The 22,509-nt window shown below is 47.7% G+C and overlaps 1 protein-coding gene across 1 annotated transcript; it reads left to right on the top strand.

The window, feature by feature from the left end:
- The first annotated feature begins 293 nt into the window (after positions 1–293).
- On the top strand, positions 294–21,298 carry HMGCS2 (3-hydroxy-3-methylglutaryl-CoA synthase 2). The gene is made up of 10 exons (XM_062192076.1): positions 294–470; positions 6,386–6,840; positions 9,558–9,683; positions 10,195–10,359; positions 12,006–12,171; positions 14,331–14,501; positions 15,439–15,545; positions 16,522–16,647; positions 18,232–18,343; positions 20,186–21,298. Exons 1-9 carry the CDS (start codon positions 367–369, stop codon positions 18,336–18,338), a joined length of 1,527 nt encoding a protein of 508 aa, XP_062048060.1. The 5' UTR covers positions 294–366; the 3' UTR covers positions 18,339–18,343; positions 20,186–21,298.
- The last annotated feature ends 1,211 nt before the right edge of the window (positions 21,299–22,509 follow it).

Below are 22,509 nucleotides of genomic sequence, written 5' to 3'. Positions count from 1 at the left end.
CACCCTGGGACAAGCTATGAGGAGCGTCATGACTTCTGTCCTTCCACGGCTGTGCAGAAGCAAAACAGCCCACGGGAGCCTGAGCAAGGAGGGATCCGAGCCAGCCATCCCCACACATGCCCAGGAGCAAGGCAGCTGCGTGCTGCCTGCATGTCCAAGAGATGATGTTTTTCTCTGCTCCCCCCTCCGCCCTGTTTCTTCCTAGTGAGACCTTTGGCCCAGTTTTCAAAGCAGACTGTGCCTGGATAAGCAGGGGCGGGGCTTCTGAAAGCAGGAGTCTCAGGGCTCTATAAAGCCTTGTCGGGCGTCACTGGGCATCTCTCCCAAGGGCTGTGAACTCCTAGCCTTGTGCTTGCTCCTCCGAAGATGCAGCGGCTGTTGACTCCGGTGAGGCAGGTCCTACGAGTGAAAGCAGCACTGCGGGAGGCCTCCCTGGCACCTGCTCGCCTGCTCCCTGCAGCCCAGCAAAGGTGAGTCGCGTCCTTCCCAGGGGTTGTCCAGGGAAGCCTGTGGGGCCCTGAGACACAGGCAGGGGGCCTGCCCCAGGACAATCTCTCTGGAATGCTGGTCAAAAGTTGGCCGGGTGGGCATGGCCTTGGACAAGCAGGGTGACTCCTTGGGGTCTCGACCTCATCTCTGAATAGCCAGTTTCTTTCAAGTTTGGAATTGAGGGGTCTCAGAAATCCCACATGGGCTGTGTTTGTGACCAGTGATGGCATCTGACTCCAGCAGCTGCACGAAGCAGCAGCAATATAAGAACAAGGGCCTGCAGCTCTGGCTTCTCCACCAGCACTCCCACCTTTGCTCCCAGGCCCTGCCAAGACCCTTGGGGACTCTGTGCCAACGGCAGTGTTAATCAAATCAGTGGCTTTGAGTCCCTGCAGCAAGATCCGAAATGGGCTGATAAGAGCTGTCTCCTCTGTGCTCCGATTTTAGGAAAAGGGAAAATGAAATGTAAAGATGAGTGTGTGTGTGTGTGTGCGTACATTTGCTTGTTAAAGAACACACACACACACACACACACCTTCCCTTTGTAAACATGTCCACCTGTCCCAAGTACTTGCAGTCTCCAAGTTGCAATGGCAGCACAGAGTTAAGTGAGTGCCCCAGGCCCCCAGCCCCCACCCCTAAGCCACCCATACCCCTCAGGACTAGCCTTTCCTTTCCTTCCATCTTAACATTCCATGAAGACTGAATCCTTAGAAAACGTGATTTTGATCCATTGTCTTCTCTTGCCCAGGATACAGGGAACCTGGTGTGTAGATGGGGGAGGGGTGGCACTCATTAGCGTCTCATCTTCTTCCCGATTCTCCTGTAATCTACAGTCTCCCCACCCCCTTCCAAACTGTTGCATATAGATCAAATATCCAGGCTCAGACTCTCACCTGCGTCCGTACTTGTGAGGAAGAGCTTGGTGTGAATTTACTCTGAAAAACTCATTCCCCACTAACAGTCCAACTTCCTTGGTTCGCACTCTTGGACTTGTCATTCACATTTCCCTTTTGGTGAATTCCCAGTCAATCCATTGCCCTTGGCATGAACTGACGCCAAGAACGTCCTCTATGAGTGACCTCCTTGCTGTGTGTCTGTGCCCCCTCCAGTCCCACTTGCTTCAGCTCTAAGCCTTCTCAGAACTCCTCCACCACAGTGTCTGCTTTGCTCCCGTAGGATTTAGTAGGACGTGTGCCCTCCACCTCCTACTGTCTTCACATGGGAGGGTGCTTCAAAAATTCCTGAAAAAAAGTGGAATTAGAAAACACATTAGCATTGGTGATAAAAGTGCAGAAATCCACTCATAGTGTCTTGAGAACATGCATTTTCCACAAGCTTTTTGAACACCCCCATGTTGTCTCCCTATTCCACCCCCCCACACCCTTGTCTCCAGGTTCCCTTTTCCTGCTCAATCACCCCCTCTAGTGGCAACTACCCCTTTTGTCCCCTCCAACTCTTCATCAGAAGAGAGAGAACCATCTCCAGTGCAGCCCCTTCGATTCAGCCCTACCGGATGCTCCCACCCACAGAAGTCTCCACTTCCACTGAAGTCTCATATGCCTCTGTGTCCCTCATCACGCCCTGCCTTGCCGGGTTATCTGTGTGCTCACCTCATTGCTCATGCTGATCAAGGAGGGCCTCCAGAACCCTGTCCTGTCTTTGCTTGCCCAGCCTCTTGCCCCCTGGAGCCCCTTCCCAGCACCTGGCATGGCATCATCCATTTTGAAATAGGAGGAAAGGAGAAGAGGTGGAGTAAAGAAACTAAGCTTCGTGCATGTTTTTGAACTAGGCAGCACCAGAGCAAAGCTGATTTTGAATTAAATAAAGTGATCATTCTTTAAAGAAAGTTAGAATGATGCTCTTAAAATTTTTATTCATTTATTTACTTGAGAAGGAGGTGGGGGAAGAGGAGAGGAGAGGAGAGGAGGGAGGGAGGGAGAGAGAGAGAGAGAGACAGAGAGACAGAGAGACTGAGTCATCCAGTGGTACACTCCCCAAATGCCCTCAACAACCAGAAGCTGGAAAGTCAATCCAGGTCTCACTGCCTGGTAGCAGGGACAGCCATCACCTGCTGCCTCCCAGCACGCCCATTAGCAGGAAGCTGGTATTGGGAGTTATGCCAGGATTCAAATACAGGTACCCCAGGATGGGATGTGGGAGTCCCAATCAGTTTTAATTGCCAGGCCAAATGCTCCTGGGCCCCTTAGAAGGATTTTCTTAGCTACAGTGATCTGATGCTTCTGGAAGCTTTCTTCTGTTAAGTTTAAGGTGCTATGATCTATTTCCAGAAATAGCCCCCCTACCAAGATAGTTACAAAACTTACAAAGCAACTGATTCTTGAAATTTGTCTTTGCAAGCTTAGAGTTCTCCTTTTCTTTCTTCTGTTTTTTCTTTTCTTTTTTTTTTGTGTGTGTAATGAAGTGTTTAAATAGCTTCTTTCAACATATTTCTTAACATGTGGGCCACAGGCTTAGTTGTAAACACTGTTGTTCCAGTTTGCAGATCTAATGTATGTTAGTGAGGTGCCTGGATACATGTTAAAAAGAATGTTGCTCAAAAGATGTGAAATTCAGTGAATGTTAAGTGTTTGAGCTATGTGTGTGTAAGGAAGTGCTTAACAACACTTCTTCTAAACTATATCTTCTTAAGCAAAATGATGAGCTGTAAAAACTGCTATTTCAAGGAGCTGGTATTGTAGGAGTTGTGGGTGTTGTAGGGACTTGTTGAAAAGAGGAGTCTAAGAATGTTCTTTAAAAGAAACGTTGTGTATTGTGCTGATACAGTGAATTAAAGTGTTTAGCAAAGTACTATAAATTTATTTTTTAAAGAATTATTTTATTTATTTGAAAGACAGAGTTATAGAGAGAGGTAGAGCCAGAGAGAGAGAAAGTGCTCCATTCCACTGGTTCACTCCCCAAATCACCACAATGGCCAGAGCTGAGCTGATCCAAAGCCAGGAGCCAGGAGCCTCCTCCAGGTCTCCTACATGGGTGCAGGGGCCCAAGGACTTGGATCATCTTGTACTGCTTTCTCAGGCCATAGCAGAGAGTTGGATTGGAAGAGGAGCAGCCAGGACTCGAACCGGTGCCCATATGGGATGCCGGTGCTGCAGGCTGGAGCTTTAATTTGCTGCGCCACAGTGGCCGCCCCAAAGTACTATAAATTTAATAAGCTGCTTTAACATGTTTTTGCTTTTAATTGACACATACAAATTGTACCTGTGTATGAAGTGCAGTGGGACATGTCCATACACGTATATAACCTATTTGAGTTTAGGGTCATTGGCATACCCAGCACCTGAACAGTTATCATTTCTCTGTGCAAGCTTAGATCTCAAACTGCAAAGAGAGGGAGATTTAACTCAGGGAAGGCAGATTGAGAATGAGGCTAGTGAGGAAAGCCAGCCACACTGGCAGGCCCCAGCGCTGGCTAACCATTAGCTTCGAGGTCCTAGGGGAAGCTCCTCCACAAATATTTGAGAGTACAAACTCCAGTTATTTAGAGGTTACCACCTAAGTAGGGCAGATAAAGAAACTCTGAGTGTCTCTTGTCAGCTGTTGTTGGACATAAATCCCTTTCCTCACCCAATTTCACTCAGAGCCGTCCTTAACTGTGACCCTCCTGGTGGGAACACTGGGTCTCCCAGAGGCCCAGAATCCTGATAATGACTGATACATTTAGGCTGGATTTATTGGAGATAAATTTATAAGCCCGGCATGCAAGGCAGCAGCAAAGGGCCAGAGTATTTCTGACACATAAAAAACAGTGAAGTCACTTGGAGCATTTCACCAGCGTATGCCTTTCACCACCTGTATAGTAAAGAACATGGCAAAAGTGACGAGACCACAGGTGCTTCCACATGGGAAGTGTGAGACACAAACTTAGTGAATTCTGTATTTACAACTGCGAGGACAAACCCCAGATTTTTAATCAAGAGTCAGGGCTGAAGCAAGGTGGGCAGATCCAGGAGAGAAATAGAATTCTTCCCTCTCCTACTGGCCCTCCCATGTTCTCTCTGCCCTCATTTAGAATTGCTCTCCTTGGTCTACGGCCATACCACCCTGACCACACCTGATCTCACCTGATCTCAGCAGCTAAGCAGGGCTGGGTCTGGTTAGCACTCGGATGGGAGAATTGCTCTCTTTGGCCCCTGTCTTCCCACAGGTTTGCTTGTTGCTGTACGATGGTCTCCCTCCTCCATTAGGTTGTGCTCCCTTTGGAGGCACCAAGAGAGTCTTAATCCCTGTTGTGTTTCTGGACTGGTGGTGTGCGGGGTGTGTTCTGTAAGCAGTGAAAAACCAGATAGGAGGGAAATAAGCAGAAAACTTCTTTAAAAGGAGAAAAACAGGGTATGTTCTTGCATGGAGAAAAAAAAAGGAGAGAAAGACAGATAATGAGACATACACATTTTAAATGAGTGAAATTTCAAAAATTATGTCCCATAAAGGTTTATAACAGACATAGATATAAAATATATGACATTACTAGCTCCAAGGGAGGGGATGCTAAATGAAGTCAACCTAAAGTTCATGAAGGCGTAGAAGTATTGTTAAATCATAATGTGTTATGTATAAATGTCATATCTCTAAAGTTACCACTAAAAGGAAAAGGAGGTAAAATTTAAAAATAAATATTTGCTTAATTAAGAAGAATATAGGAAAGGGAAAATAAAGGCACAAAGAACATGTCAAACAAATAGAAAGATGGTAGGCTTAATTCCAACTATATCAGTAATTACAATAAATAGAGTTAGATTAAATACTCCAATTAAATTATCACTATTTTAAGATTTGTTAAACATTTTTTAAAAACTCAACTAGATTTTTTTTAAAGATTTATTTTATTTTACTTGAAATTCAGTGTTACACAGAGAGAGAAGGAGAGGCAGAGAGAGAAAGAGAGAGAGAGAGGTCTTCCATCCGCTAGTTCACTTCCCAGTTGGCCTCAACGGCTGAAGCTCCTCTGATCTGAAGCAGGAGCCAGGAGCTTCTTCTGGGTCTCCCATGTGGGTGAAGGGGCCCAAGGACATGGGCCATCTTCTTCTTCTTCTTCTTCTTCTTCTTTTTTTTTTTTTGACAGGCAGAGTGGACAGTGAGAGAGAGAGAGAAAGGTCTTCCTTTTGCCATTGGTTCACCCTGCAATGGCCGCTCCGGCGGCGCACTGCGGCCGGCACATTGTGCTGATCTGAAGCCAGGAAACAGGTGCTTCTCCTGGTCTCCCACGCGGGTGCAGGGCCTAAGCACTTGGGCCATCCTCTACTGCACTCCCGGGCCATAGCAGAGAGCTGGCCTGGAAGAGGGGCAACCGGGACAGAATCCGGCGTGCCAACCAGGACTAGAACCCAATGTGCCGGCGCCGCAGGCGGGAGATTAGCCTATTGAGCCGCGGTACTGGCCAACATGGGCCATCTTCTACTGCTTTCCCAGGCCACAGCAGAGAGCTGAATCGGAAGTGGAGCAGCCGGGTCTCGAACTGGTGCCTAGATAGGATGCCAGCACTGCAAGTGGCGGCTTTACCCACTAAGCCACATCACTGGCCCCTCAACTAGATACTTTTTACAAGTAATGCATGTTAAGTACAAAGTATCTGAGAGAGAAAATATAAAAGGACAGAAAAAATCAGTCACACAAGCAATAGTCAAACAGCGTAGCTATGCTGACTTCACGACAAGCAGACTTCACAAGGAGAGTATCCCCAACATAAAAAGGGATATTTAATAGGCATAAAAGAACCAATTCATTTTAAAGACAGAACAGTACTAAATTTGTAGTCATCTGATAACATAGCTTCAACATATATTTCAAAAGAGAGTCACATGTTTGCCGTGTGACTGTCTTTGAGGAAAGTGGCTAGAGGACCCCAGTGGAATTGTGATCGTTATCTCCACCACAGGTTCTCCACAGTCTCTGCTACCCCCCTGGCCAAAACAGATACCTGGCCAAAGGATGTGGGCATCCTCGCCATGGAGGTCTACTTCCCAGCCCAATACGTGGACCAGACTGACCTGGAGAAGTTTAACAATGTGGAAGCAGGAAAGTATACCGTGGGCTTGGGTCAGACCCAGATGGGCTTCTGCTCGGTCCAGGAGGACATCAATTCCCTGTGCCTGACAGTGGTGCAACGGCTGATGGAGCGCACACAGCTCCCGTGGGACTCCGTGGGCCGGCTGGAAGTGGGCACAGAGACCATCATTGACAAGTCCAAGGCTGTCAAAACGGTGCTCATGGAACTCTTCCAGGACTCAGGCAACACGGACATCGAAGGCATAGATACCACCAATGCCTGCTATGGTGGCACTGCCTCCCTCTTCAACGCCGCCAACTGGATGGAGTCCAGCTATTGGGATGGTATGTGGGGCCAGGGGCCTTCTGTGAGAAAGGCGTTGGGGTTGGAGGCGGACCCTGTTGGTATTGTTTCTCAGATCCCCAGATGGCTTCCTCCTGGGAAGGAAGGACAGCTTACTCATACAGCTGCTGCTGTTGTCCAACAGACCAGTCCAGTGTCCAGTAATAACCACATGCACTGTTTAGGGCTACACAGTTAGGTAGGAAGCATGTTCACCTGGCCATTCATTTAGTCCTTACAACAGCTTAGGACGTGGGCCTTATCCTTGATTTGTAGATGAGAAAATGGAAGACCTGATAATTTTGCTCTTAATGAGGATGGAGGCAGGACACCAAACCAAACTCAATACATTTCTCTTTTGACTGCACCTGTTTATCTCTTAAACATCTTCTAAGAATCTAGGAGATATAGGTGATACTGAGTTTTTAATTTTTAAAAATTCTTTATTTATTTGAAAGGCAAAGGGGCAGAGGTAGACAGAGATTTTCCATCTACTGGTTCACTCCCTAAATATCTGCAACACTCAGAACTGGTCCAGGCCAAAGCCAGGAGACGGCAGCTCAACCTGGGTCTCCGATGTGGCTGTCAGGAACTCAAGTACTTGAGCCATAAGCACTACCTCCCAGGGAGGACATTAGCAGGCAACTGGAATCAGAAGTAGATCAGGACTTGAACTCAAGAATTCCAGTAGGGGATGGGGGCTTTCCGAGCAGTAGCATCTTAACTGCTGAGCCAAATGCCCACGCTCATAGGTGATATTGGTAGACCTGGTTAAGCCACTGTCTGCAATACCAACATTTCATATGAGTGCTGCATGGAGTCCCAGGTATTCCACTTGTGATCCAGCTCCCTACTGATGCCCCTGGCCCCAGTCATTGTGGTCATTTGGGGAATAAACCAGCAGATGGAAGATTCTTTCTCTCTCTCTGACTCTGTCTTTCAAATAAATAAATCTTTTTATAAAAAAGAAAGACTTATCTGAATTTATATGTTAGTAGGTCAATATCCTCATAGAAACAGGCCCAGAGATCCTCAGGATAGACAGTCACAAAGTATTTCCAACCCTCCTCTCCTGCGTGGCTCCTCCATTTTTTATTTTTGCTGAATGTGGTAGTATTACCATGTATTTTCCTTATATCTTCCATCAATACTATGTTGAAGGAATAACCCAGGCTGTGATGGCAAGAAAATGTCCAAGGGAAATAGTACAAAATAAGAGTTAGAAACCCACCACTATAATCCAAAAGTTGTACCTATGAAATTTATATTTATCAATAAAAGCTTTCTATAAAATAAAAAAGAAACCCTAACTCTGTTAATAACTGCTGGTAAGTACCTTAACCACCTTGAGCCCCAGGTGTTCTTAAGTGCCTGTCTGACTAGCAGAGTTAGCAGGGTTGAGTAAAGTAATCTACAGAGATGTGAAAGAATAGTACCTTGGCAATCAAAGCACTTGATATGTACTAAATTTGAAACTAGGATTAAAAACCTTGGGAACTGCAGTAAACATTATTTATAAAACTCATTATAAAATCTTGATGTTGATAGGAACCTTAGAGATCATCTACTCAAATATCCTTTGCTTTAAAAAGTTGCCAAGAGAGGTTTAACAGTTTGTCTCTGTTCATATAGCAAGACAGTGCAATTCCATATATTTTTTAGATTTACTTATTTATTTATTTGAGAGGTAGAGTCACAGACAGTGAGAGGGAGAGACAGAGAGATAGGTCTTCCTTCCATTGGTTCATTCCCCAAATGGCTGCAATGGCCAGAGCTAGGCTGAACCGAAGCTAGGAGCCAAGAGCCTCTTCCTGGTCTCCCACGCGGCTGCAGGGGCCCAAGGACTTGGGCCATCTTCTACTGCTTTCCCAGATCTTAGCAGAGAGCTGGACTGGAAGAGGAGCAGCCGGGACTAGAACCGGCACCCATATGGGATGCCAGCACTGCGGGTGGAGGATTAACCTACTGCACCGCAGCGCTGGCCCCACTCAGTGATTTTTAAATGGCACTAGCTGGCCTTACCATAAACAGTTCCATTAATGTGGGATGTTCCTGTCTCTGAGTAGTCAAATCTGTTCCTACAGTTTCTCTCCCACTTAGCACCTGACTATTACCTCTCTAACAATCCCTACCATCATTACCAGCACCGATGTGTAACTGAAATATAGAAATGAAAGGCAAGGGACATCCATCAGCCTTTATCCAAAAATCAAAGAGCCTATTCTTTGGAACATTGATAGCTTGAAGCACATCATTGCAAACATCTCTCTGGAAGACAGTGTCTTCACCCACAAATATGGACATTATGTACCTCATTGGATTGCTTTAAGTATTGTTTGAGAATAACTACTATCTAGCTTGTATTGTAAATACTAGTTTTTCCCTCTACTCCTTGGCCTTCTGTAATTTGGAAGAAATCTTAGGATCGTGAAATGCTATATGGTGATTGGTGCCAACCTAAATTGTCTTTACCATACCAAGTAGCAAATTCTTCATTGAATTCACAGACAGAATTCTGAATAACTGAGCTAGCATGTCAGGACTTTGCATGTCAGATGGACCACGAGCTTCACTAGAACATAAACTCACAGAGCTGGGATTCTGAGGCTTGTTCACTGCTCTATTCCCAGTACCTATGCTTGTGCCTGACACACGGGGGGTGCCCTGTCCACTCTCGAGCTGGTTCGTGATGATAATTCTGTCTTCCTTCCCTTTGCAGGTCGCTACGCACTGGTGGTCTGTGGTGACATCGCAGTCTATCCTGACGGTAATGCCCGGCCTACAGGCGGGGCTGGAGCTGTGGCAATGCTGATTGGGCCCCACGCCCCTCTGGCCTTGGAGCAAGGTTTGTAGTACACTGTTACCAAAGGATTGTGTGAGGCAGGGCTGATCCCAGATTGGCATCCTCATTGCTTAAGAGCTGAGATGTGATTTTGAGGGTGGTATTGATTGCCACTGAAAGGTGGATCTAGGGAGCACAGGGTGGGAGGAAGGGACTTGGAGATATCAGTGAGGTTTGCTCATCAGCGTCGTCACGCACTGGGACAATGACGTGGGGAATGACCGGTGCTGATGAGGGACTTTAGGAAACCAAACTGGCAGCTGCAGAAGAAAGAAGCTGACTGGGTGTGCAGTGAGTCTTCCCTTTGAGGTTTTGCCAAGTCCACATAGGTGTGGAAAGGGAAACGCAGATCTCATTTATGTGATACCAACAATCTACTCCACTCCTTTCAATACAGGAGGAGCATTGATTAGGCGTTGGCTTGGGCACGGAGGCTCTTTTCCCATGGTTTTCCCACCCTTTCTACTTGAGGAGGGTCACACTGTGGAGTCCTTTCAACACTCTGTCTTTCCAGGGCTCCGGGGCACCCACATGGAGAACGCGTATGACTTCTACAAACCAAATCTGGCCTCCGAGTACCCGCTGGTGGATGGGAAGCTCTCCATCCAGTGCTACTTTCGGGCACTGGATCGATGTTACACAGCATACCGCCAAAAGATCCAGAAGCAGTGGAAGCGAGGTAGGGGTCCAGGTGGCGGAAGGTGGTGTCTCTATTTGTGCCTGAAAGTGTCAGCCACACAGTATTGTTCAGCTTTTGATACTAACAAAGTAAAATTCCTGAGAGGCACTGTTTGTGAAGGGAGAAGGTTTATTTTGGCTTGCCATTTGGGGGATTCTCGGCCTAAGATTTGGCAACCCCATTGGTTTAGGCATCATGATTCAACTATGAGGCTCCAACCCAGGAACCAAATCCAATCCAATCACTCCCCTAAGGCCCCACCTTGGGACACTATAGTTGGATCAAACTTCCATCCTGATTCCTTAACCATTTACATCGGACTCTGGGGCCTAAATGTCTTCATGAGTGTAGGGAGCCAATTGAAATGCATAAGACAAGGTCTTTTTTTTCCTTCAATGAAAAGCAGTGTCAGAAGAGTTTCATCATATCCCTCTCTTACGCTCTTCCCAGGGTCTATGCTAAAACCTATTTGATGTCTCTCAAACCCAAATATAAAATCACCTCTAACTCGTGCTAAATCAAAGTAAGTAAATGATGCAGGGCCAAAGCTCCCAGGATGAAACCAACGGTGTCAGCCACCTGGGGAGATACTGTTGTGAGGCAGAGTAGCCACATCCTGCTGGGGCTGGGATTTGTTTCTGAGTCAGGCACAGTTTGACTCTTGGTCTGATGGATGTTGAAATATTTTACCTATATTTTCTGTAAACTGAAGTGTTACGAGCAATTTTTCTCTGGAGGGTATTCCAGGTTGATTTTATTTTTACCTTTAGTTTATTAATTTTCCTATTAAAAATGTACTACTTTCATCATCAGAAAAGAAGCAAATGGATTTTACTTTAAAAATACAAGGAAGATCCATTGATTAAAAAGTGAAAAGTGTGCTTACCTGCTTGGCCACGCCCAGGTGGGTGACAGGTGTGAAAGGCAGCGCTCACTGTGGGACAGTCCTGAGCTGGAGCATTGCACCATGGATGCTCAGGGAGGGGCATCGGGATTACTTCTTGCCCCTTTCCGTTGTGCTGTGGCTCCTGGCAGAGGTGGTGTATGGGTATGAAGTTGACTTGGCCTGTCTCTGTCTTCCCACTGAACAGTCGCTAGTAACTAATTGCTCCAGCTGCCCTCTGAATTCACTTCGCATTTAAACTTGACCCCTTTTCTCCTGTGGACCTTGATGGCTGCTGCTTTGATTACAGCGCTAAATTGCAAACTTTCCTACAGGCAGAGGCTGCAGTGCCCTCCCCTTCAGAGTGGGAGACCAGGCCGTGCTGCAGGGACAGAGGTGTCAGAGTGCAAACCTGAGGCTGCCTTCTTTAAATTGGGTGGCTTTTAGTAATTCTATGACTCACTTAGCGTTTTGGAGACCCTATTTCCTGCATCAGAAAATCAAGCAAATGGGACAGCATCAGTCTGGTGTAGAGAAAGCGGCTGCTACAGAGGTTGGCGATGGTAGATACAAAGATGTTTGTTTCCTTCGCACCTTCCTCATTCACAGAGGGTGCATAGGAAGTGCAGGTGAAACGGATGAGCTGTGTTTGCTGGGGGCAGCAACTAGTTCTTGGGGAGCCCCATGCCCCAACACCATCATGTCCTGCTCCACGTGGCTCATGCGTCTTGCCGCGCCCTTGACTTCGCCCTTACTCTTCCAGACGGCATCGACAGGCCTTTCACCCTCGACGATCTGCAGTACATGATCTTCCACACCCCCTTTTGCAAGATGGTCCAGAAATCTCTGGCTCGCCTGGTGCTCAATGACTTTCTGTCAGCCAGCGATGATACCCAATCCAGCGTATACAAGGGGCTGGAGGCCTTCAGGTGAGTTCTGTTCGGGAGGACCTAGAGGCTGGGGAGTGAGCAGGGAGGAGGCTGGACAACAGCAACGGGAAGGTTGCCCCAACTTCCATGGAGCCAGGGGCTACGGTCTGCCCACGGCCCTCCGCGTGTACTTCCGGGGGTCACAGGACATTTGCCAGCACCTCTGGATCCTGTGACTGTGAGAAAGCACAGAGAATAAGTAGGAGGGGAAGGGGAGTGTGGTGACGGCACCGTGCTCAGCAGCCGCTGTGCACCAGGCATCCTCCTAAAGGCTCCAGATACGGGGACACGTGTGACTCCAGGACCCCTGCCCTAGGAGGTCTCACAGCCTGCTGGGACACAGCCGGCAGATGCAGGAGGAGACCCTGGGGAGTCCATGGCTTGTTGCCTCCATCTCCCCCATCTGTAAAATGGAGATAGCCCGGTCCGCTCCCTTAGATGTCAAAGGGCAGGAAGAGAGCTCTGTATGGGCCGCTACTGTGAGATATGTGGGAAAAGCAGCATGTTCACTGCCAAGGGAAGCTTTCCCTTTCTTGTCGATTCATTTTTTTTAATTTCAAGCTTGGACTATTTTACCAACATTGTCCCTGTTACTAACTACAGCCATCAACCCTACCACTAACTCACTGGCTAAACCATCACGATTAGCTCAAACAACACTTGCAAGACCCGCCCTATTTAAGTAAAAAGCGTACCAAAGATAACAGCTTAATATCTGTAATCTAAGATCTTATCAGGGACCAGTGTTGTGGCACAGTGGGCGAAGTTGCCCCTTTCGATGCCAGCATCCCATAACAGAGTGCCAGTATGAGTATGAGCTCCTCTGCTCTCCATCCAGCTCCCTGCCAGGATGCCGGGGAAGGCAGCAGAAGATGGCCCAAGTACTTGGGCCTCTGCCACCCATTGGGAGACCTAGGTGGAGTTCCCAGCTTCTGGCTTCTGCCTGGCCCAGTCTTGGCCATTGCAGCCATTTGGGGGAATGAGCCAGCAAATGGAGGATCTCTCTCTATCTCTCCCTCTCTCTGTTACCCTTCCTTCCAAATAAATAAATATTTTTAAAAAAGATTTTATCAGTATTAAGATAAACACCTTAGTGGAAAAAATGAGCAAAAGACATGAACAAGAAATTTTCTTAAAGAGGAAATGCATATAATCACATTTTTAAGTGTTAAAGAAATAGGCAAGCTACCATGTTCTTCATGTAATCTTTATAGGATTTGAATAGCCAGAATGGGCAAGGCTTTGGAAAAAGGAACAATAGTGGATGTGTAAATGGATACAAGTGTTTAGAAGAATAATAGCAGAAGCTAAAGCCTTAAAGGATGTGCATGCCTTTTGGTTCATTAGTTCATGTTGAAAACACAAGCAGGGCTGGGTCTAAGCAGCTGCATCCCATATTGGGTGTCTGGGTTAGAGACCTGGCTGCACTTCCAATGTTTCCTGCTCATGTACACTAAACTGTACACTACACTGTGTAGACACTACACTGTCTACCTGGGTCCCAGCCACCCATGAGAAGCACCTGGAGTGAGTTCTGGGCTCCCGGACTGAAGCCCAGTTCACCCCCAGAGCTTGTGGGCATTGGGGAGTGAACCAGAAGGTGGAAGATCTCATTCTCTCTGTCTCAGTCCCTCTCTGTATGTCTGTCTCTCCCTCCCTCTTTGTCTCTCTGCCTTTTGAATAAATAAAATTTAAACAAATAAAAAGTAGAAGGACAAGGGGTTGTTCATTGTAAGCTAGCTAGTGAGGAGCAGGGGTGAAATAGTTTAAAGCAAGGTACCTCATCATAGGCCATCTGTGCTCTTTAAAAATCACATTATGGAAGATTATTCACTGTCGTGGAAAAATTATTTACTAAGACAACACGCTAGACAGAATGCATAGTATAGTTTGTCTCTAGTTTGCTAATAGATCATGTGAAAATAGATCTAGAGTCCACAAGTAAACTACACCCTGAGTGCAATCTCTGAATGGTAGCACTGCACTTGTCATGGGTTTCTCTGTGTGTGTGTATGCGTGTGTGCATGCCTTTCCGTATTTCCAAATGTTGTCATAAAACATGTGCCTAAAGGTGGTCTCCCCTGAAGCTGCTCCTTTCCCCTCTTCTCCCCCACCCCCTCCTGTGGCTCCTCACCTGGCCCCCTCTGCCTGCCACACAGGGGCCTGAAGCTGGAAGATACCTACAACAACAAGGAAGTGGATAAAGCTCTTCTGAAGGCCTCTCTGGACACGTTCAACAAGAAGACCAAGGCCTCCCTTTACCTCTCCACACACAACGGGAACATGTACACCTCATCCCTGTATGGGTGCCTGGCCTCACTCCTGTCCCAGTGAGTTCTGTGTCCGGCCCCTCCTCCATACCCCAAATCACACGGTCCGCGGGGGCAACTGGAGCAAGGGAGGGAAGAAGGCAGAGAGGAAGCTTGTTTCAAAGGTGGTGGTGTAGGGAGATCCATGGCCTGTGTTAAATAGTGGTCTCCAGAGTGAGCACACATACGTAAGGGGATGTGTAAGATCTACTTGGGCACATATTTTTGTCTCACCTACTTAAAACCTCCATATACGAGTAGAGTATGGTGATTAAAGAGGGTTCAGCTTCGAGGCCCACTGCTGGAATTCAAATCCCCTTACCACTTAGTAGCAATGACCTTGGAAAAGTACTCAACTTCCATGTGCCTTGTTTCCCTTCCCTGTAAAATAACAGTACCTGCCTTCACACTTTTGATGAACACCAAGTATCCAAAATGACTTAAAACTGAAGTGTGTAGCAGGTGCTCAAATGTGTGTGATTTCTATTCATTTCCTATTTTGTGGGAATCTGTAAGGAAATATTGAATGTAACTTAGGAAAAATACTTATCAGTGAACTTGATTAAATTATTGCTAGCAAGGAATAATCAAAAAGATGTGAGTGCTGAACCACGAGCAGTCAGTGCGGGAGGCTTGAGGGAGAGTCCAGTGGGCTGACCTCCCTCTCTCTGAAATTCGTCTTCCCATGAGTGGGGAGAAGTTCCCTTTATACCCCAAATTCTGCCGTGCTCACTATGCCTTACTCATTTTGGGTGTTAGGCGCTTTCCAGCTGCCAAGGTTTCCTAGTTTCAGGTCTGTCCCCGGGGTCTGCCAGCGTCCCTTGCTGTGTCAAGTGCCCGGCACCGGGTTCCAGTGCCTTGAGGTGGACGGGAGGTGCCTGGCTGGGAGACCGGTGCTTTATTAGAAGTGCAGAATACGATACCGATGCATTTCTGGTCTTGGCTTTCTTCCCTGCAGCCACTCTGCCCAGGAATTAGCGGGCTCCCGGATCGGTGCCTTCTCTTATGGCTCTGGGTTAGCAGCAAGCCTTTTCTCCCTCCGTGTGTCCCAGGATGCTTCTCCGGGTGAGTCTCTCATCTTCCTATCAGGCACCCCGGATGAGAGTCATCTGGCGAAAGAAATCACCTCTGCCTCTTCCTACTGAAGCTGCCGTCTTGACAAGCAGAGAAACTTACTGAGCAGGGTTAGCAGTGCAGGGGTTCTGTGGGGTGCGTGCATTTCAGCGCTTCCCTGGCTACTCCTTAGGGACGAGGTTGGAGAGAAACCAAGACAGACATGGGGAGAGCAGTCAGATAGTCTCAGCCAAGAGTCCAGGCAGAGGGTAATGGTGGTTTGGTGGCAACTGGCTCAAGAGAAGTTGATAGTTTGGAGAGATTCTTTAAGTATTTAATGATTGTTCTATGACTTATGTGATTAAGAAGACACACGCAGGGGCCAGTGTTGTGGTGCAGCGGGTTTGGTGGCCGCACCCCATGTCAGAGCACTGGTTCAAATCCCAGCTCCCTGTAATGTGTCTGGGAAAGCAGCAGATGATGGCTCAAGTGCCTGGGCCCCTGGTACCCTTGTGGGAGACTAAGATGGAGTTCCTGGCTCTTGGTTTCAGCCTGGCCCAACCTGGCTTTTGCAGGCATTTGGGGAGTGAATCAGTACATGGAAAACCTCTCTCTCTCTTGCGCGTGTGTGTGCTCACACTCACTCTCGCTCTCACTCTCACTCTACCTTTCAAATAAGGAAAGAAAGAAAGAAGGAAGAAAAAAAAGAAGGAAGGAAGGAAGGAAGGAAGGGAGGAAGGAAGGAAGGAAGGGAGGGAGGAAGAAACATGCAAGCACTATGTGAGATATGCCTTGACTAAATGAGTGTGCCTGCCTGTATGTTTTATGAACATTTGGTTTTGCTTATGATTTTTGGTATGCCAAGCCACTCAGAGCATTTTTTCCTGGGGTGCAAGCTCCCACAGAACCTGCTGTCATTTGGACTTGTGACTGGCACCAGTGATAATGACAGTGAAGTGGGCTTAACAATCTCGCTTTTGCTTCTCAGGCTCTCCTCTGGAGAAACTGGTGTCCAGCATATCAGACCTGCCAAAACGCCTGGCCTCCCGGAAGCGGATGTCTCCTGAGGAATTCACAGAAATAATGAACCAAAGGGAGCAATTCTACCACAAGGGTGAGGAGAAGGGCAGGAAGAAAGGGGAGAAAGTCAATCTCAGACTTGATGTCAGTAGCTGGGAGCCAGGGAGCCGTCAGAAATCTAGCATGCGTAGTCCAGAGTCAAGCCTGCTACGAGAGGTGGTTGTGAGATCTGCCAGACGATCTGTTGTCAAAGGGGAATGGGAGAGGGGTTGGGGTAGGGTGTTGGGGGCAGCCTTGTGGAGTAGCGAGTTAAGCTGCCACCTGCGATGCCAGCATCCCATCTGAGCACCAGTTTGAGTCCAGTTGCTCCATTTCTGATCCAGGTCCCTACTAATGTGCCCAGGAAAGCCGCATTGATGTGAGAAACCCAGAAGAAGCTCCTGGCTTTGGTCTGGCCCAGCCCAGCCCTGGCCATTGCATTCATTTTGAGTTAACCAACAGATGGAAGATCTCTCTCTCTCTCTCTCTCTCTCTCTCTCTCTCTCTCTCTGTGTGTGTGTGTGTGTGTCCTTCTCCCTCTGTAACTCTGCCTCACAAATAAAATAAATAAATTTAAAGAAAAGGGAGCAGGAAGGAGAAGCAGAAGGCAGAGTTGGGAAGAGGCAGAAGGCAATATGTAGTGTGGATTTCAACTACCCACCCAGACCTTGAACCAGACCATCTTGTCCCATGGAAACCAGAAGTACTTGCACAGTCACTGAAAATGCTGTCAGTGTAAAAGTTGAGAGTTCAGACTTTAGAGCTTGGAGACCATATCTAAACCTGAGCTGTATCACGTCCTAGTTGTTTTGTCTTTGGGAAAATTATTTACCTTTTCTTAGTTGTCTCATTTCTAAAATCATACTTAATATGCAAGATTTCCAAACATATTGAAGGAATTCATGCACATAAATAAGATATCAATGAATATTGCTGTCTTCTCTCAATGGCCCCTTTCTCCATCAAGTATCTATACAAAATTACTTACCCTCAAAGCAACAAATGTAAAGGAAACGAGAGACAAAGTTAGGACTGGAGATACCAGATGTTATTTTTTAAATCATGGTAACTACATTTCCTCAAACAAAACTTAAGGTGCATAGTTTGTAGCATGGTCTTAAAGGAGAAAGAATTCGAAGAGTTGGGAGTGTCTGAGGACACTTAGATGAAAGCCTGGCGGTCATGCATCTCCTCTGAGACAGGGGACCCATTGTAGCAAACAAAACCACTGGCAAGAAAAATACGACCTCTGAGATGAACACGAATGAACAATGCAAGAAATCAGAGCCAGACAACTTACGAGTAGCGAGAAAGTGTCTATTAGGAAGCAGGAAGCTCTGGGGTCCACCTCAACCTAGGTCCCATTGGCAAAGGGTGTGATGGAGATGCCAGTGGATGAAGCACATGTTCACTGCAGGAAGATGGCATGAGCCTATGGTGAGATCTACTGGATCCAAGGTGGCTGCCTCTCTGGTTCTGCTGGTACAGGCTTCTGCTTGTTGTGCTATAGGTGACCATGCAGCCTGGGGCAGCCAGTCGGGAAAGCGTCACTGTGAACCTGAAGATACCCCTATCACTTTTTTCTCTTCCCCAAATTCATGTAGCTCTTGGTGACTAATGTGTTTTCCTCATTCCACAGTGAATTTCTCACCACCCGGTGACACAAAGAACCTTTTCCCAGGCACTTGGTACCTGGAGCGAGTGGACGAGCTCCATCGCAGGAAGTATGCCCGGCGTCCCATCTAGACGTGGTGAGTGGAGTCTGCAGCGCTGGTGACATAAAACCCTGATGTCTTTTTTGGGGAAACAGATGCCGTCTGAAACTGTAACCAGGCCCAAGAGGGTCAGAGGTGGGGATTTTGTACCATGAGCACCAATTAAAACTCGTGGGGCTCTTTGCCTGGGAAAGTAAAAAACTGAAGGAAGGACATACTCTGATATCTTGGGTGGAAAGAGTAGATTTTCCTGATCTGCTCAAGATAAGACTCCCCTAGAAGCTTGATTGAAACAAGATCAGCATCCTTAAGAGGAAGCAGGCAGTGAACCTGAAGCTATGGAATTCATTGCTCCCAAAGAGTGAGATCATCAAAAGGCAAAGAGCTTCAAAAGAGGTGCACACCAGTGTGCTGGGGCCAGATTCGTTAGGAAACAGAGATGCCCAGGGTTCTGTTGGAGACAGAGGCCTCAGCTGGAGGGCCATTGAGACCGAGGCCCTCTGACAAATCTCATGTCAAACGATGCCTTGTGGTAGAAGCAGTGAGGTTTGGGAAATCAGTAGGGACACACACAGGAAGAAGAGACTTCAATGGAAGAAGGCTGGGGTGACAGAAAGACAGGAGAAATGGGAGAATTCTTTATGCCATTCTAAAAGGGAAAAGCAAGTCCAAGTTGAGTATCCATTATTCAAAATGTTTGGGACAAATAATGGTTCAGCGTGGGGGATTTTCAGATTTTGGAATAAATGTATACGTTACCAACTGAGCATCCCTACTCAAAAAATCTGAGATGAAAAAGGATCCAAAATCCGAAACTTTCTGAGTGTCACGTCAGGTTGAAGAGTTTCAGATACAGGAGTATTTCAGATTTTGGGGTTAGGGATGCTTCACCTGTCCTCAGAATTGGAATCTTCTTGTTCACGAACCCAGCCTTCAGTTTGCCTAGCAAACAGGAAGGATCAGCTGAACGGAAGACCAAGAAGTGACTTCTTTCACAACCTGTAAATCTCAATGAATACAGTCCCCGAGTTTTTAACTTTTCCTCTCCTTCAGCAGAGGAAGGGAGAACTACAAAAAGGTGTTCAAGGCAGGGCACGGGCCAGGGGAAGGAAAGCAGGCGGCCCGCCGGTGCAGGAGAGGCACTAGCCAGCACGTGAGTGGAAGAAGAAAGACGCAGGGCTCGCCCCCAACCACTGGGACACCCCCGGTTGCTTGGCCCCCGCTGTGAGGTGCTGAAGGGCTGCAGCTGGGGTGTCAGGGGCTGGGCGAGGTGCGGCCGACAGGCAGCTGGAGAAGGCAAGCTCCATCAGCAGGCTCAGGAGACTCCAGTACCAACAGGGAGCTGTTTGTTTCAAATTCTGTTCTTAAGGGCAGGTTGGTGGCAAAGAGGCAGCTCTTAACATGTGTCAAGGGAGTTCAGTCATGCACAGAGAGGGAGAGAGAGAGAGAAAGAGAGGGGGAGAGAGAGAGATTCGGGGTTTTCATGGGAGAATTTACAAATCAGCCCTCTCTCATCCTCTCATGATTGACAGCCCTCTGTACCTACAAAGAGAACAGGTGGTGGACACTTGTTCTTGGCTCTGCTCATCACTCTCACACACAAGCAACCCACACCAGAGAGACTGCAGCTGAAATGGAGGCTTTGCATCAGTGCGGTGCACAGGCAGACCCCGCCACCTGCCTGGGCTCCTGAGCTCTGAGCACAGGTCCCTCTGGCATCCAGGCTGGGAGCTGGGTGGGCATGAGAGCTCCCATTCCTCAGGCTGCAGGTAGGGGAGTGCACTGCACATCCCCTGGCAGGGTGTGGGTCCTAGGGGCACGGGCCCAGGCTGAGACGCATGAGCAATTGATCATCTTTTGTTTGTTTCTGCTCCACAGATCAGTGCAGTTGTTTCTGGGAAGAGTGTGCTAGCAGAGTGTCTGCCCACAAATCTTATTTGCAAATCTTGCTTGTAGCCGGTAACGGTAGCCCCTGCACACACCGCCCCTGTGGTGAGGAGCCATCCTTCTTGGGTCCTTCGGCGCGTCTCCCTGCTGCAGTCACTGGCACAGGATCGTGATGGGAAGGGCCTGGGCCCCCTGTGAAAACGCAGATGCAGGAATGGAGAGGAGGCCCCCTCTCGTATACCGGCCTCCAGAAACGTGGCGGATCAGCTGTCTTCTTCACGATCCACAAAAGTTTCCTATCGTATGTCATGGTTTTATTAGCATTGACAAATTCCTGAGTTGTTATAGCTTTATTCATTTCCTAAGGTTTCCTGGATATTACTAATACAGGCTACTTCAGAGGGCTGGTGGAAAAATGGAATTAAAAGGCAAACTTGTTTTGGTGCAAAAAAATTGAAGTCTTTGCATAATACATACCGTCCATGAATTTTTGAAGATCCCTCATATGCATGGATTTCAAAATTATTTTTGCATCCAGGGCAGGCATTTGGTGCAGCAGCTAAGCCACTGCTTTGGACATTCACATTTTTCCATATATGGGCTGTGGCCAGCATGTGGGGAGTGAGCCAGCAGATGGGAGATTTCTGTCTGTCTCTCTCTAAGTGAAATTTTTTAAAAAACAGCTTTTTGCATTAAAATGAATTCAGCTTATAAACCATTTTCCATGAACATTTTGATGTACTGTAATATATGGCAATTAAGAAGAGAGAAGGAGGGGCTGGCGCTGTGGCGAAGCAGGTAAAGCTGCCTCTTGCAGTGCTGGCATCCCATATGGGCACCAGGTCGAGTCCCGGCTGCTCCACTTCTGATCCAACTCTCTGCTGTGGCCTGGGAAGGCAATGGAGGACAGTCCGAGTCCTTGGGCCCCTGCACCCACGTGGGAGACCCGGAGGACACTCCTGGCTCCTGGCTTCGGAATGGCACAGCTCCAGCAGTTGTGGCCGGTTGGAGAGTGAACCAGCACATGAAAGACCTCTCTCTCTCTGCCTCTCCTCTTTCTTTGTAACTCTGACTGTCAAATAAATAAACAAATATTTAAAAAAAGAAGAGAGAAGGAGAAGATTACCCCTGTATTTCTTGGAAAATACAGTACCCTACTTCTTGGAAAATCCAAGACCAAAAAAAAAGCACATGGACTGACATATACATAACCCTGGTCTGACTCGCCTGTGCCTTCCCTCTTTCCCTTTCGGATTCCATTGTATTTCTGCCATATGCCAAGTACTATGGCGTCCACAAGGCAAATAACCTGGTGCAGCAGCTTCTCCAGCTTACTTCCCTGCCCTAGAGACACTGGCCCTAGGCAAGCGTTCGCAACAGTGGTTGAGACTCCACTTGGGATGCTTGCATTCCGTGCCGGAGTGCCTGGGTCAAGTCCCAACTCGGCTTCCAAGTCCAGCTTCCTGCTCATGTGCATCCTGGGAGGCAGCAGGTGATGGTTCAGCTATTTGGATCCCTACCACCCATGGAGGAGACCCAGACTGAGTTCCAGGCTCCAGGTTTCTGCCTGTTCTAGCCTTGGCTGTTGCAGGCATTTAGGGAGTGAGCCTGTGGTTGGAAGATCTCTCTCTATCTTTATGTCTTTCTGTGTGTCTGCCTTTCAAATAAAATGAGAACAAGTAAATAAAGAAAGATGCTGTCCAGACAGGGGCCAGCAGGAGTTAGAGATCAGAACCTCCTTGGTCATATCTTGCCTGTTTTATCTGGACAAATAAGCCGAGGACAATGGGTTAAGTTTCTGGCTCCTCCATTTGGAAAAAACCTGCAGGAGATTTTGCAGCAGGGCATTGAGTCCCTCCCCCATGGAGTGAGGATACAGCTTTTCCCAGGTCCTTCTAGTCAGAGATGGGATTGAGCACGGCAGGGGAGATGAAGGGGGGTGAGGGTAGTAGGTTGTTGCTGTTTACTTCCCCTTAGAGGGTTTCCTCAGCCACCCCAATGAGAAGAGGAAGCTTTGGAGAAGACAGGGCCATTTCTGCATGAAGAGCAAGCCCTGATGGCTGGGTAGGCAGAGGGACATACATGGGAATGAAGCTAGGCCCGCCCCCTTCTTTGTTCTGCTCAAGGCTGCACATGTCTCAACAACCACCTGCCTATCTGAAATAAACCAATTTGAGCAGCTAATCCAGCATCTGCTGATGGTCAGCCCCGTCCTCTCTCAAGTTGCTGCTGAGGTTGTGTTTACTATACCAGCTGCCATCCGACAGCCCTTCCCTGCCACTCTCTGCACCTGCTCATCCTCAGCAAGGGGGATG

This window comes from Lepus europaeus, chromosome 5 (assembly GCF_033115175.1).
Source record: "Lepus europaeus isolate LE1 chromosome 5, mLepTim1.pri, whole genome shotgun sequence".
Classification (NCBI taxonomy): Eukaryota; Metazoa; Chordata; class Mammalia; order Lagomorpha; family Leporidae; genus Lepus; species Lepus europaeus.
Note: the sequence above shows the minus strand (reverse complement) of the source record. Positions and strands in the feature narration are given on the sequence as shown.

Bases quoted from the DNA above. Each gene is read 5' to 3' on its own strand.
- HMGCS2 (XM_062192076.1), top strand. From the start codon at position 367: ATGCAGCGGCTGTTGACTCCGGTGAGGCAGGTCCTACGAGTGAAAGCA. The intron at 9,684-10,194 runs GTTTGTAGTACA...CTGTCTTTCCAG, and splicing joins CCCTCTGGCCTTGGAGCAAG to GGCTCCGGGGCACCCACATG. The intron at 16,648-18,231 runs GTGAGGAGAAGG...CTCATTCCACAG, and splicing joins GGAGCAATTCTACCACAAGG to TGAATTTCTCACCACCCGGT.